This window comes from Urocitellus parryii, chromosome X (genome assembly GCF_045843805.1).
Source record: "Urocitellus parryii isolate mUroPar1 chromosome X, mUroPar1.hap1, whole genome shotgun sequence".
In the NCBI taxonomy this organism is placed as follows: domain Eukaryota; kingdom Metazoa; phylum Chordata; class Mammalia; order Rodentia; family Sciuridae; genus Urocitellus; species Urocitellus parryii.
Window position 1 is genome coordinate 98,095,814 of NC_135547.1, and position 15,101 is coordinate 98,110,914.

At 36.3% G+C, this 15,101-nt stretch overlaps 1 protein-coding gene across 7 annotated transcripts in view; it reads right to left on the bottom strand.

Annotated features, from left to right (window-relative positions):
* Positions 1-15,101, bottom strand: part of Usp9x (ubiquitin specific peptidase 9 X-linked) — a 135,301-nt gene that overhangs the window by 78,966 nt on the left and 41,234 nt on the right. For 6 of the 7 annotated variants that reach the window (XM_026387563.2, XM_026387561.2, XM_026387564.2 and 3 more), the window contains 4 exons: positions 6,551-6,804; positions 3,329-3,474; positions 1,711-1,790; positions 556-668 (listed from right to left, as the gene is read on the bottom strand). In XM_026387563.2, coding sequence (XP_026243348.1) covers positions 556-668; positions 1,711-1,790; positions 3,329-3,474; positions 6,551-6,646 — 435 coding nt within the window. In that variant the 5' untranslated portion in view covers positions 6,647-6,804. Of the gene's footprint in view, positions 1-555; positions 669-1,710; positions 1,791-3,328; positions 3,475-6,550; positions 6,805-13,994; positions 14,014-15,101 lie in introns of those variants that run through there. The other variant, XM_026387560.2, reaches the window with a different exon arrangement.

The following is a 15,101-nucleotide window of genomic DNA, read 5'->3' on the forward strand; positions in this document are numbered from 1 at the left end:
TTTTCTTCCTTAATGGTACATAAAACAGTGATGCATCTTATAATTGATAACAACACATTTTCTTTTTGGTGTTACTGGGGATGGAACCCAGTGGTGCTTTACTACTAACCTATAACCCCAAATCCTTTTATTGTTTTACTTTGACAGAGGGTCTCACACTAAGTTGCTTAGGGCCTTGCTAAGTTGCTGAGGCTGGCCCCAAACTTGTGATCCTCTTGCCTCAGCCTCCTGAGCTGCTGGGTTCAAAAGTATATACATTGCACTTGGCTGACAACATTATATTTTTAATGAAATGTGGTAGCCTAAGGTCACAAAGCACTTGAGAACACCACATTTTCTAATTCTAAACCTCAAGCTCATTCTAAATGACGATGCTGCCTTCAATAGGCAATAATAATAATATATTTTACAAAATTCTAAGTTTCATTTGTACTCTGTTTTAATTAACCAGCCAAATACATAACCAAATAAACCACACACACACCCCTGTACTTCCTTCCCAACCAAAAGGGGAATCACTGGGCAAAATTATGTAAGTCATATGCAACAACTTACATGTATTTCAAACTTCCATCCACTCACTGCTTCATCTGTAAGGATTTTAGTGAATGATATTGTTAGCCCATCTCGAAAAAATCGCTGACAGGCTTCACTTTTAACATCAAGGCCTAAAAGGTGTGGGGGGGGGGAGAGAAAATTAGAATGCAACATAATATTTCTCTGGTTGTTTTACAATATTCAGTGATAAAAGGTTACAATTGGATCAAATAACTGTGAACCAAAATAAACCTTTTCTCTTTATAATCTGATTATCTCAGTAATTTACTACAGGAACATTAAAATTGATTAATACACATAGCTGTATTTCAAAAAATGAAGTTTTACTTCGTTTAATTTTAATCTCCAATGACCTAAAAATTAAGTGTCTAGTGTTGTAATAGTCCTCCACTAGGAGAATTAAACTGCACCTAAAGTAAACCAAACAACTGAAATTAAAGATAGCTTTTACTTCTAGACAACTGAATATAAACAAAATCCCTTTTTACTGGCTTCTAATGTATTCAACATTGAACCTTATTTTTCCAAGTGTTTTTCTTTTTTTTGGGGGGGGGGAAATCACACCTTTTTTTTTTTTTCAAAACCACATGTAAACAAGACAGTTTATTTTTAAAACACTATTAATGAAATGGCAATCTTTATTCAAATGACCATAGAAGATGTACTAGGTACAAAGACAAACACATTTCTTGATTCTGTCATTTTAGTAGATCAGTCAGAGGGCAAATGTAAATACTTTGTCAATTTACATAATGCATGTCCTGAGACTGGAAATGGCTCAGGATAAACACATACACAGTTAGCTATACCTGAAGTTCATACCATCACCTACAGAGTAAACAGTAAAATGTTATTTTGTGTATACTATTTCCCCATAATGGACAGGACTCTACATTATAAAGGTTTTTTCACTTTTGAGTGACAATCCCTCTATGAATCTAAGTAACAGATATGTTCCTTAGAAATATAAATATTCATAAATTTTTGTCTATTAGACAATTCATAAATACTCTTGAAGGCTGTCCAAAGATTATGAGCCTTGATCCTAAGCCACAGCACGTCTTTATAACAGGAAAACAAGGTCTTCGGGAGATAAAGGGAAAAAATGTATCTAGTAGTATCCATTACAAAAAGCATAATATCAAAACTTACCTTTCTTACTAAGATCAATAGCAGCTTCTAAAAGCACTTCTAATTCCCCTTTCGGCAAAACAGGAACCACCCATCGAGGCCTAAGAATTTTTTTGAAATAAAAGATACTTATTGGCTGTGCACTAAAAAGGGCATTATAAATAAGTTAGTAATTATAATTACTCACCCTACCATGAAATATTAATTCAAAATAACATTAAAATATTAAAAACAGCAAAGTGGGCAGAAAATCTGCTTTGTTGGACTAAGGACCATCTGTTGTCTCTACAATTTTTGAAGGTATTGTAAAAATAAAAGCAATGAGGGAAGGAAACTAAATCATTCTAAAAAAAGGCAAAAAAAGAGTCTTTTGAGATTCAGAATAGCAGAGACATTCTTCAACTTCCTCACTAAGAACAAAAAAATTAGGAGGCAAATGACTAATTTAGGCCTCAATTCACCATAATTCATTCACTTCTTCTGAAGGGTAAGTGAGTTGTGGGTCCGCAGTCTCCATGTTTCCACAGAAGCCCTCTGCCCTGCTCTCTCTCTGCTCTCCAGAAGACCAGCCTTCTTCCATCCATCCCTTAATCTGCTTTAAGAGCTGGCTTCTTCAGAATCCCCAAATACTCCCACACTTTAAAAAAAGGCATTTCATTTCCAAACAATCCACGAAAAAAATGTATATTACCTGTCATTGTTTTGTTTAAATTTGAAAACATCCTTTGTATTTTTCTTCCCTTAAGGACTGTTAATAGTAATTTTTGGTTGGATGTATGAAAGGGGAAGATAAAGAGGAATTTACCTGCATGATATAGTTACATGTTTAATAATATATGTTCAGGTATTTTTTTTTAAATGCAAAGGATTTTTATATCCCTTGACATTTAATAGTGATTTATTTTCAAAAAGTGAAAATACAAGGGGGAAAAGTAAAGCAAGTGCCTGTAATAGAGTTTGTGTGTTTTTGTTACACTCCCTTTTTATGGGGCTGGGGGGATGCATCACAACTTTCTGGCACTCATGTGTTGAACCCACAGCCCAGTGAAGATCATGCCCATGTGGATTTCCTTAATATGCTATTCTTTTATCCTTTTAAAAACTTTTTCTTGCCCTTCACAGAAGCTTAAAGCCTCACTTTTGAGGGCTCATAAAGGGCAGGCACTGATGAACTCAGTCTTCTCATGACCTGGGTTATCCCAGGGCCACTGAAAAACCCTTGAAAACAAAGTACACAGGTAGGGCTGGGGTTGTGGCTCAGTAGTAGAACACTACCCTGGCTTGGGTGGGGCACTGGGTTTGATTCTCAGCACCACATAAAGAAATAAATATATAGTGTCCATCCATAGCTAAAAATATTCTTTTTTAAAAAAAGTATACAGGTAGTTCTTCAAAAACATACTAGCTAGGGTGGTCATGGGCCTAAAATCTTTGATATTCTCATTCCCTTTATTAAATCCACTTAAAACCATGTTTTACAAAGTACTTAGCAATGAGTAAAGTGGAGACTCTGAAGGTGGGCAGTGAGTACCTGTGATATTCTTCTTCACTCTTTTCTTGTCCACTACAACACACAATGCTGAGAAAGCTAACCAGCTTTCTCGTATGTTACAAACATTAAAAAACAAAACAAACTCACCTGTTGATCATATCATCCAACTTTGCCAAGTCAGTATGTGGAAATGCAGGTTCCTCATCTTCAACCTGTGGTGGGGCATCACCTTGACCTTGTTCGTCTGGAGGAGTTGCCGGGGAATTTTCATTGGAAGAATCAGGCGATGAAGTCTTGATTAAAAATTAAATATTTCAGACTTAAGTTTCTATAATATATGTACAATATCCATTAATACAAACACCAACAGATTAGTATTATGAATATAAAAATTTTTTAAAAATTACATACTTTTACTAAAAATATTTACAATGTTAGTTTTACTTAATCCTCAACAGCCCAAGGAAGTATCTATTCTACTGTCATTTAACAGATAAGAAAACAATCTCAGTTAAGGTCACACAGCTCAAACTGTTGTCAGGACTTGAATCCAACTTCCACTTTTTTTTTTAAAGCGGAAAAATGTGTTTTTCTGTGAATATGGAATTCTCAAACTATTATCAAACAATAATTAGTCAGGCACAGTGGTGAGCAGCTGTAATCCCAGCTACTCTGGAGGCTGAGTAAATGAACTTTTATGACCTATATTTTACTTTTTTCTTTCTTTACTTCTTTCCTCCCTCCGTCCTTCCTGTGGTTCTAGAGATCCAACCCAGGGCCCCTTACATGTTAGCTTCAAGAGCTACACCCCCAGCCCATGACCCTTATTCCTAAATTTAGAGAGTAGGTGTATTTCTCTTTCAAAATGAAATCAACCTAAATTCTAAATTGATTTTTACTCATACTTCTTGAATTTTCTACTCACTGTAGGTTGATGGGTCTTTCAGAAAGAGGGCTACACCTCTTTCACTATCATCAAAGTGCCTACCAAATAGTTACATAATAAGAGTTGCATAAATAAATGTTCAGTCAGGTATACCACCTTAATATCTTTAATATGGTCTACTTACAAAGTTTATACATAAACTTAAATGGCCAATTAGTGAGTGAAGGGAGAACTTTTACTGTAGATGTTCCAGAGAACACATCAGGTGCCACAAAGCGACTCTCCAGGCACAGAATTCAAAGGTTAGAAGACCAACAAAAATAACTTAAGTATATAACTTTAGAAGCCTGTTTCTTTTTTTGTTGTTGTTGTTTTAAAAAGAAGAAAGAAATCTTTCCCGTGGTATATATGTGATATTTTAAATATATATAAAATACGTATATCTCACAGAAAATGTAAAGATAAAAATAAAAATGAAAACATCTGTAACACCACACCAGATATGAACATATCAATGATACTGCACTGTAATCTGTGGGCCAAAATAAAGCCTGTCTATATCTATGTATAAATTTTTAATAAAATTGGGATTATACCTGCTTATGTCTGTGCCCTTAAATTCAATATCTGAGTAGTAAATTTTTAAAATTAAGACTATAAAAAATTAATGGCCAGACAATATTACCATAAGGGACATTCACTTTCTTGTAATTTTTGCTGCTAACAAATAAAGCTATAATTAATCTTTTTATGACAAATGTTGCATTTTTGTTTAGGATTGGATACTAGAAATATAATCACTAAACAGAGTATAAACAATTTCTTTTTATAACACTGACATATATGTTCCCAAATTCCATTCTAGCACCTTCACTGGCCATTAGATTTATGACACAGGAAAGACTTAACTCTGTCCAAGAACTATGACCATACACGTCTAGTATTTTATGTCTTAAAAGTGGGAACTGGAGAGGAAAAGGAATTTTTAAAGTTGGCACATTTGTTAGGGGGACACCTGACCTGCACATTTCTCTAAAATATCAGTGAAGGACAGAGAGAAAGCAGCTCTGTCCCATCAGACTACTGATAGAAGATCTAATCTGTCACAGTTGGACAGTAAGAACTTATCCCCAAATGACAAATATATTGTACAATAAAACACTTTTGTCTTAAAACATTTCACACAGATTCTACAAAAACAAATTCCAACTATAAGCAGTATGTCTGTGACTCCCAAACAACTTCAACTCATTTATCTCTAGATGCTATTTGACCTGCATATCACAAATCTTAGTGCTCAACTTATTCAGTTTTAAAACTCCCCAATATAAAAACTGTATATTAGGGAAAAAAAGCTGAAATCCATTACCTAAACTTCCATTTCAAGAAATGAGAAAAAGTACAGCAGACTGAAATCAAAAGAACAGAGATAAGGGTAAAAGCTTGGGGGGAGGGGTCAAAGCCCCCCCAAAAGCTGGTTTTCTGAGATTTTTAATGAGATAAACCCCTAGAAAAATCAGAACACACAAATTAACAGTATCAGAAATGAGTAAGAAAATACTACCATAAGCCCCAAGACACAAAAACATAATAAAAAGGATAAAAAGATTATCAAAGTTGGTGGGGGCGCATAGCTAGCTCAATGGCAGAGCATGACCAGGCCCTGGGTTTGATCTCCAGTGCATGTGCGTGCTCACATGCACACCCATTATTATAAACAACCATACCTCAATAAATTTGACAATCTAGAATTTGAAATGGAAAATTCCTTGAAAAGCACAATAAAAGACATTTTTTAAAAAAGAAAATTCCTCTTTTTAAAAGAAGTTGGATCTGCAAGCAAAATCTTTGAACAAATAAAAAATTCCAGGCCAAACCATTGATGAAAAACTTAACAGAAACCTTAGATAAATTCATCTAATCAAACAGTAAAAGAATATTATTCAAAGAGTTTTAACCTTGACACCAAAATCTATGTTAAGCCCTTTGCAAACATTATTTAACTTGTAGTAAGTTATGCTATTAGTATATCCGCTATATAAGTAAAGAAACAGACCTAGAGTAGAATCTTGAAGACAGTACGGTGCAAAGCTGCAATGTGATACTAGCAGTATGATTTGAGTCCATGCTCAAATATTCTGCTGTAAACTGACAAGGAATTTGTGTATATTTACAGGATACAAAGTGAGGTTACGATGTATGATGGTTCCATAGACTATACTTCACAATATAATATTTTTCCCCAAAATTGACACAAGGCTTAAATAAATTTTAAGGATGACTGACTATATTAGACGAGAAAAAGATGGGCTATATACTCAAACAGCACTGTCTAAAGCAGTTGAGCTTTCTTATTACTGTGCAAGACCTGTTTACTTTTCTTTTAAAACAAAACTTATTTATGATTATTTCACTAATCATTCAGAACATGCTTCATATCATATTAGTATCACATAACAGACATACCAATTTCAATGTCCTACCTGATTCTGTTGGAGGGGGGGCTGAGACTGTCCATCAGGAGCCTGGCCCTGGTTGTCATTCCCTCCGACTGGAGAGCCACGAGTCGTGGCTGTCATACTCGACACAGGGCAGATCTTTGCAATTTTGTCTGCTTATGTAGTTGTCTTGAGAAAAGAAATTATAGTCCACTTATACAAGATGAAGTACCAGCATTTGTCAGTCTTAAAAAGCTCCAATTCAAGAATAAACCATCTTGCAGAGACCATTGCATAACCTACAAGTAGAAGGGGAAAAAACTGTTTTAGCTATAAAAAACATGAATTAAACAACTGTTCAAATTTAGTACCACCAATAAATATATCAGGTCAGGAGAAGGTGGCTATATAAATGAAAGAGAAAAGTAAAAAGCTCAAGTTTCATACCATATTCAACTTAAACTGATAATGGCACATCAAAATATATTAAAAATAATAGCTTTAGTATGTAATATTTCAGTTTTCTTCTAAATCTGACTCCAAACATAGTAGCAAGGCACTTACTTAGTTGCCACTTGATTATTATGGAGTAACAAACTATCTGTCCTCAATTTGCCAATGCCTTAAATATATCACAAAAATGTGTGTAAGAGAAAGCAAAAACAAGATTTTTAAAAAACATTTCGGGAAAAACTGCACATCTAATACTTATTGATACTAGGGGATCATGATTGTTTTTAGTTTCTTTTGCAGTGCTGAGAACTGAACCCGGGGGGCCTCTCACATGCTAGGCAAGTGCTCTATACCTCCATCCCTTAGAATTAGTTTTAACATAAGCTTTTCATGCTTTGGGAAGAAAACTACAAGAGTGTGCACATACAAAGGAAAGATTACATGAAGGCAGCCAAAAGGAGACCATCTGCAAGCCAAGCAGAGACTTCAGAAAACATAAAATCTGACACCATGATCCTGGACTTCCAACCTCCAGAATTTTTTTTTTTAATTTATATAACAGCAGAATGCATTACAACTCTTATTACATATATAGAGCTCAGTTTTTCATATCTCTGGTTGCCAACCTCCAGAATTTTAAGATAGCAAATTTCTGTTGATTAAGCCCACCCTACTCCCAAACCAAAAACAAAAACAAAACAAAAACCACTCTTTGGGGGACTTCTTAGGAAAAGACAAACTATTTCAATACAAGTGAACATCAAGTGACTTTAGCTCTACAATGTTGGCAAGGTTGAAACCACAGGGAGTCCTGAAGCCCTGCAGGGCTATAAACCACACCCAATTTTAAGGAAATCCTAATTTTAAGCAAATCTTTGCAACCTACCAAAAGTACATAGGAGAATACTACCAAATCTTCAATTGTATATTCATTAGACCAGTGAATTCCATATTTAGTTAACTAGTAAAATCACCTGAGGTATTTTAATAACACTGATGCCCAGGTTCCTCTCTAGATGAAATAAATCACATCATTTCTTTCCTGTGATTGATTTCACTGTGCCACTAGATGGAGAAACTTATTACTTGATTGATTATAAGTACTTGGTTAGAAGTAAGGTGACCATACCTCCTATTTTTGCCCAGAACAGTCCATGTATGCCTAAAAATTGAAATATAATCACTTAACCCACAGTCAAGGTTCTAACTTACTGGCTTATATAAGAGATATTATGGTTTGAATGAGGTGTCCCCCAAAAGCTCCTGTGTAAATACAGGAATTTTCAGAGGCAAAATCATCAAATTACAAAAGATAACTAGTCTGAGTAGGCTGATTGGGTGGTAACTGTGGCATGACTGGACAAGGTGGGTCACTGGGGGCATGCCCTGGAAAGGTGCATCTTCCCTGTGACCCGTTCCCCTTGCTCTGCTTCCTGGCCGCCAGGAATGTGTGGAGCATTGCTCCTCTGTGGCTCCCTTTGTCCATGATGCTGCCTCACTTTGTGCCCAAAGCAACAGATCACTGGTCCATGGACTGAACCTCTAAAACTGAGGCAACAAACTTTTCTTCCTCTAAATTATTCTTATCGGGTATTTTGGTTGCAATGATGAAAAAGCTGACTAATACTGAGACTGAGAGAAATTAGCCACAAACATTGCAGTTTCATTTCTACGTTTTCTAATCACAACCTTGCCAAATCAAGACCAAATTTAAAACATGTATATAAAACATACCTAGGGCTCATCTGCTTTCGTAATATTAATACCCAAGTATTTATCATGAAGTACTTAGGTGTACGGAATGTCACATCTATAAAGTGGTTTCCGCCACATGTCCTACTATGCCTCACCGATTCTCACACCCAGTCTACACAGTACAGAAAAGTGGGTATTATCATCATCCCCATTTTATGGAGTCAAAAGTAAGATCTGCAAGGACTGGTCCACATTATGTAGAGCCAACTCTAATTCAGATCTGACTATATGACTTCTTCCACTTCAAGGTTTCTCTCATTTTCAAAACAAGCATATCTTATACCATACAAAAACAATGAACTGTAGGTAGGTTAAGGGAAAATGTAAACAGGAAAACTATAAATTAGAGAACATGTTTAAAACTTATTTAAAAAGCACACAGAAGTCCAATTTTAAGATACACCTTCCTCTAACCAAAATTCAGAGACATCAGGGAGAAAATTGAGATTGGTTTCTGTAAAAATCAGAAGTAAGGGCTGGAGATGCAGTTAGAGGTAGAATGTTTGCCTAGGACACTGGATGCCCTGGATTTGACACAAACTTTTATGCCAAAGACATTACAAAAAGAAAAGACAGTTAAAAAAAAAAAGCCAAAGGATATAAAGTCTCAGAAATACAAGCAACCAATAAACACAATAGACAACTTTAAAATAAACCTTTTCACATTATGCATTGTCTGAAGCACTTTAAACCTCACATGTATTTAAAATAGGACCTATTCTCATCCCTCTATAGATGAGTAAAGAGTGGAAATATGCTCCCTACAGCATTATTTAGTGGCAAAATGAATTTCCAACCCATTTTGCCACTAAGTAATTCTTAACTGCTACACTACCCTACGTTATCAACCTCATTAGCAATTGTGAAAAATGTCAGCTAACTCATAATCCCTCCCCCCTTTATTTCCCTTTGAGAAAAAAGAAAAAGTTGTTTTACTACAAAGGGGACTCCTGTCCCAGAGACTGTGATTCTGTCCATCAGGAGGAGCAGAGGGTTAATTTCATTCATACATCTTTCTTTACTTCAAGTTTGTTGCAATATCTTCCTCTTGTCCCCCAACCTGTGCTCATTATTCCACTACATACACTTCTTCAGTGGGTGATACTAAGAGTTCCACATTGCTGGGCAGGTGTGTCAGGACTCAGCATACCACCATGCAATAATTTGATAACTTTCCCTCAGCATACTAGGTTGCAAGCTAAGGATCAAGAAGTAGGTATGCAACAATTAAAAATAATTCCTACATTTAACATAACTCTTGCTCAAAACCCTACCTACGACGCTTATAATCTGCCTATCTTAAATGCCAGTAACATCCTTTTTCTACCTCTTTAAAATTAAGACAGTTAATCACAAAAATGCCTTGAGAATTATGATGGTGTCTCACAAATACCAAGCACATAATAAAACTTTTAAAATATGATTTTCTTTTCCCTTCTAAAATGTACTTTGTAAGGTTTTTGAATATTTGGGAAGTGAATTTGAAAATGTTTTCAGAATCAATTTGGAAATTTTTGATTGGGATATAAAACTTTACCACAGATATTCTACAATTCTACTACCTTAAGAGGAAAATAGGGGCTGGGGACGTGGCTCAAGTGGTAGCGCGCTCGCCTGGCATGCGTGCGGCCCGGGTTCGATCCTCAGCACACATACAAAGAAAGATGTTGTGTCCGACGAAAACTAAAAAATAAATATTAAAATTCTCTTTTTTTTTTTAAAGAGGAAAATAACCCAGGAATCACTTGCTTTACTTGATTTCAAATATCAAAGAGCTTGTTTGCTATGTCAACAAGCGAATTTAGGCATAACTAAGCAAGGCTAGAACAAGCTTTCTTCCAAGTCAAAGTATCAGTATCTTACACAAAACTGAGCAGCTCACCAATTATTTAAATCAATTAAAATTTGACACAGTAACATCAATTCCTAGTATAGGTATGCTTAAATTCAACAAATCACAATGTGAATTTTTTTTTTAATTTTTTGGTAGTTGTAGATGGTCAGAATGCCTTTATTTATTTTTTATGTGGTGCTGAGGATCAAACCCAGTGCCTCACACATGCTAGGCAAGTGCTGTGCCACTGAGCCCCAGCACACAATGTGAAATTTTACTGCATGAAGTTTAAAGAAAAAAAAACCTCAATAAGCAGAAAATATCCTAAATTTTCTGCAATACAAAGTAACAACCAGGGGCTGGGGATGTGGCTCAAGCGGTAGCGCGCTCGCCTGGCATGCGTGCGACCCGGGTTCGATCCTCAGCACCACATACAAACAAAGATGTTGTGTCCGCCGAGAACTAAAAAAAAAAAAAAAAAAAAATATTAAAAATTCTCTCTCTCCTCTCTCACTCTTTAAAAAAAAAAAAAAAAAGTAACAACCAAACCAGCGATATTGCATTTGGGATACACTGCATTTATTTCATATTCAAACTTAACACTCCAACCTTTTTTTTGGAGGGGGAGCTGGGGGGGAAGGGTCGTGCTGAGCTACACTGAGCTATATTCCCCAGTCCTTTTTATTTTGAAACAGGATTTTTATTAAGTTGCTCATGCTGGCGATGATCTTGATGATCTTGTGATCCTCCTACCTCAGGCTCCCAAGTTGCTGGAATTACAGAAATGCACCACCACACCAGGGTATAACGTCTTTCACATTGAGAAAAGCACCACCTTTACCTAGATAAGGTTGAGCCCATGGGCGCTAACCACTGAACAACATCTCCAGCCTTTTTTTATATTTTATTTAGAGACAGGGTCTCACTGAGCTGATACTCTAACACATGGTAAATGACAAAACATTTTAAACTTTGTAGAACTGACTTCGCTAGCAACTTAAATAGGCCTACTTAAAATTTTAATGTAAAAATGTACAACAAATTGTTTCATCTTTGCTATAATCCAGTAAGACACATCTTTTAAGCACTAAACTTTCAAAATAACCATTTTACAGTACGAAAATATTTATTTTTAAGCCAAGAGTATTTACACAATTTTGAATTTTAGGTTTTTACTGCTATGAAAGATTCAATATGCTTTTAAAGACAGTTTACATATTATCTTAAAGAAAAAGTATCCTATAATAGTTTTTCCATACAAGAAAGGATATAAGGTATTGCAGGCTTGACACACAGAGAAATTGCCCAAACCCAAACACTTTATGAAGCACAACACAAAAATTAAAATAATGAATTCACAATTAGCCTTCAATTTTTCAACTTTTCTCCCATTCCTCTATTTCAAAACTTTTGCTATCAGGTTGACACAACAAATTTTAAATGAAGTTTTCCTTATTAATAGTTAAAATTTGAGTGTTTACTATGTATCAGGCACTATTCCGCTTGAGACATATAATCCTCAGAAACTGAGGCAAGCTGAGCATGCTGGTGCACACCGTAATTCCAGCAACCAGAGAGGCTGAGGCAGGAGTAACTCAAGTTGAAGGCCAGCCTGAGCAACTTAGCAAGACCCTGTTTCAAAATAAAAAACACTGTTGCTGTAGCTCAACGAGAACATTCCCAAGTACAATCCAAAAGAAGGAAAGGAAAGGGAGAGGGAGAAATGAAATGAAACTAGGGCAGAAAGGAAGCTGTCAAAATGGTATTTCCAGGATAAGCCCAGGCAGTACAAGCTCCACTTACCCAGTGTGAACCACCACACTGTACATTAATAATGTTGGAAATAAGTAAGGGGGAACAAACTACCATTAATCTCATAACATCCCCACCCTGGAGGTAAACTGTTATCAAATATTTTTGATACAGAAATATTTCACAAAATTGAATTTTTCACTTAATGTGATTTTTCCCATGTTAAGTATTCTTTTAAAACATAATCAGCTATATTCCCAAGAAATGACATAATCAAAAATCACATTATAAAATTAACAGTTCAAGGCTGGGGTTGTGGCTCAGTGGTAGAGCCCTTGTCTTGCATGTGTGAAGCAGGTTTGATCCTCAGCACCAAATAAATAAAATGAAGGGATTGTGCCCATCTACAACTTCAAAAAAAAAATTTTAAAAAATTAACAGTTTAATAGACAGATAAGAATTCATATTAAGTTGTCTGAAATGCACCATATTAAAATAGCTGCCATCCACAGCCAGAAACCTAAATATCTAACCCTAAGTAATTTTAAAATGAAACCTTCCTTCTTAAAGAAGTTTTTTCCTTAGCTCCACCAGCACTGCTATTATCATTGGTATAGAAGTTACCATTCTTATCCACATTATGTTAAATTAGATACAAACAAAGTGAAGGCAACTATATTAAGCAGGGCCCCCCCACCCCACACTAGTTCTAGACAGCTTCACCACCTCCAATCAATAATCCAGAAAATGCAAATGAAGATGTCCAATTAATTTTTGTTAAATTCTAATGTTACTTGAACTAAATGTTCATATTCTGTTTCCAACATTAATTTTTTTAAAAATCCACCCCTAATTTTTGCCACTTGATCAATGTATATATCTATAGGTATTTCCTAGGGCTAATTTCCTAGAAGTCATACAGTCACAGAACTGTATCCTGAGCTCAAAATTCTTTATGGCAGCAGAAATTTATTCATTTAGAAATGCTTATTAATTGGCCAAATACTCCTATTCAAAACTTGTCCATCCTGAAGTCTATCAAGTAATGTGTACACAATTAGGGTACTAGAAGCTTTAATGCTTAAAAAGCTTCAAAAACTTTAAGCAATTTTTCCAAGCCATTCTCAAACAGGAATTTTTAAGTGGTCATAGACAATTTGAATAAAATTTAAGTTAAAAATGACTTTTGGAAAGGTTTTCTTTTTTTTTTTGGTACCAGGGATTGAACTCGGGGGCACTGGACCACTGAGTCACATCCTCATCCCTATTTTGTATATTAGAGACAAGATCTCACTGAGTTGCTTAGCGCCTCACTGTTGCTGAGGCTGAGTTTGAACTCATGATCATCCTGCCTCAGCCTCCTGAGCGACCCGCTGGAATTCAGCTTAAAAAATGACTTTTGGGAGGCTGGGGATGTGGCTCAAATGGTAGTGCGCTCACCTGGCATGCGAAAGGCACTGGGTTCGATCCTCAGCACCACATAAAAATAAAAATAAAGATACTGTGTCCACCTAAAACTAAATATTTTTTTAAAAAAATGACTTTTGGAATGGTGGCATCAGAAGCTCAATGGGCAATTTCCCCAGAGAAACCATAACAGGTTTTAAAAAAAATTAAATAAAAACATTTAAAGTCTCTGGAAATTGTCCTAAGGACATACAGGAAGGCAAGAAACTTTTAATCAAGAAAACCTACCATATACTAAAGTTAGAACACAGCCTGGCACGTAAACCAGCTCAGCAGGACAGAAGCTCCACTTCAGATGAGTACCAGAATTCTGGGCTCCTCCCTCCCAGTTGGTGGGATCTCCCCCTGTAGAGGAAGGCAACCAGCATTTCTCATCCATCACCCCCAACTGCAGAGCCTCCAGTGCAAGCCAGGAGTGGCTGAAAAGCCTGGGGTTCTTATTTTTTCCCATCCAGGAAGCACTTGTTGGGGCAGAAGATCAACCCTGGGTGCAGCAAACCAAGAATACTGCAGTCCTGATGGCCATCACCCCACCTCACCCACAGAGCCAAGGTTCTAAGACAGGAGATAAGCTGAGAAGACCAGAGGCTGCTGCTTCCACTCAGCACCCTGCTCAAGAAGCAGGGCAGTTAGAGAAATGAGCTACCATCCTGCACCAATTCTGAAAGTTTTTGCCAGGGGAAAAGGCTGCCCATAAGAATAGAAAATTCTAAAGTTCTCAAAGTAAACTGACTCTGCTTGGTTTAAGAGGGGGGTGATTCAGTTTACCAGAGAGAACCAGGGAAACAGAGAGCTAAGTATAACTTTCCTGAGGTCAAAATAAACTTCCAACACTGGTGTGGTAATTTATCCCCCCAAAACATGAGAATTTCATAGAATAAGACCATGGGGCAATTTATATCCCAAGGCATCATGTAAAACAATACAGCAACCAGGCAGCAATTAGAAGAGGCTAACATAGCATGTCAATGGAGCAGACCTGCCCCAAGACAGGAACTTACCAAGAAAGCCTTGCTAAACTAAAACCACTCCCACCCTAAGGTGGCTACTACGTACAGGACTAAGGTTAAGCCCTCTGAAGAACATCAGAGCCTGCATAATGGTGGTGGGTAGGGGTTTAGATAGAATTTAAGATCACTTAGGCAGTCACCAAATAAACAAGCAAATAACTACAAAGGCCATGGTGGTTGGGGTGAATGAGGATTCAGTATCCAAAGTTACATAATATGAATGGTCCAGTATTAAACCCAAAATTACAAGACATGGCAAGCAAACAGAATATGTGGCCCCTCATACAGGGAGAAAAAAGTATACAAAAGAATCTGGCTTTGAGAG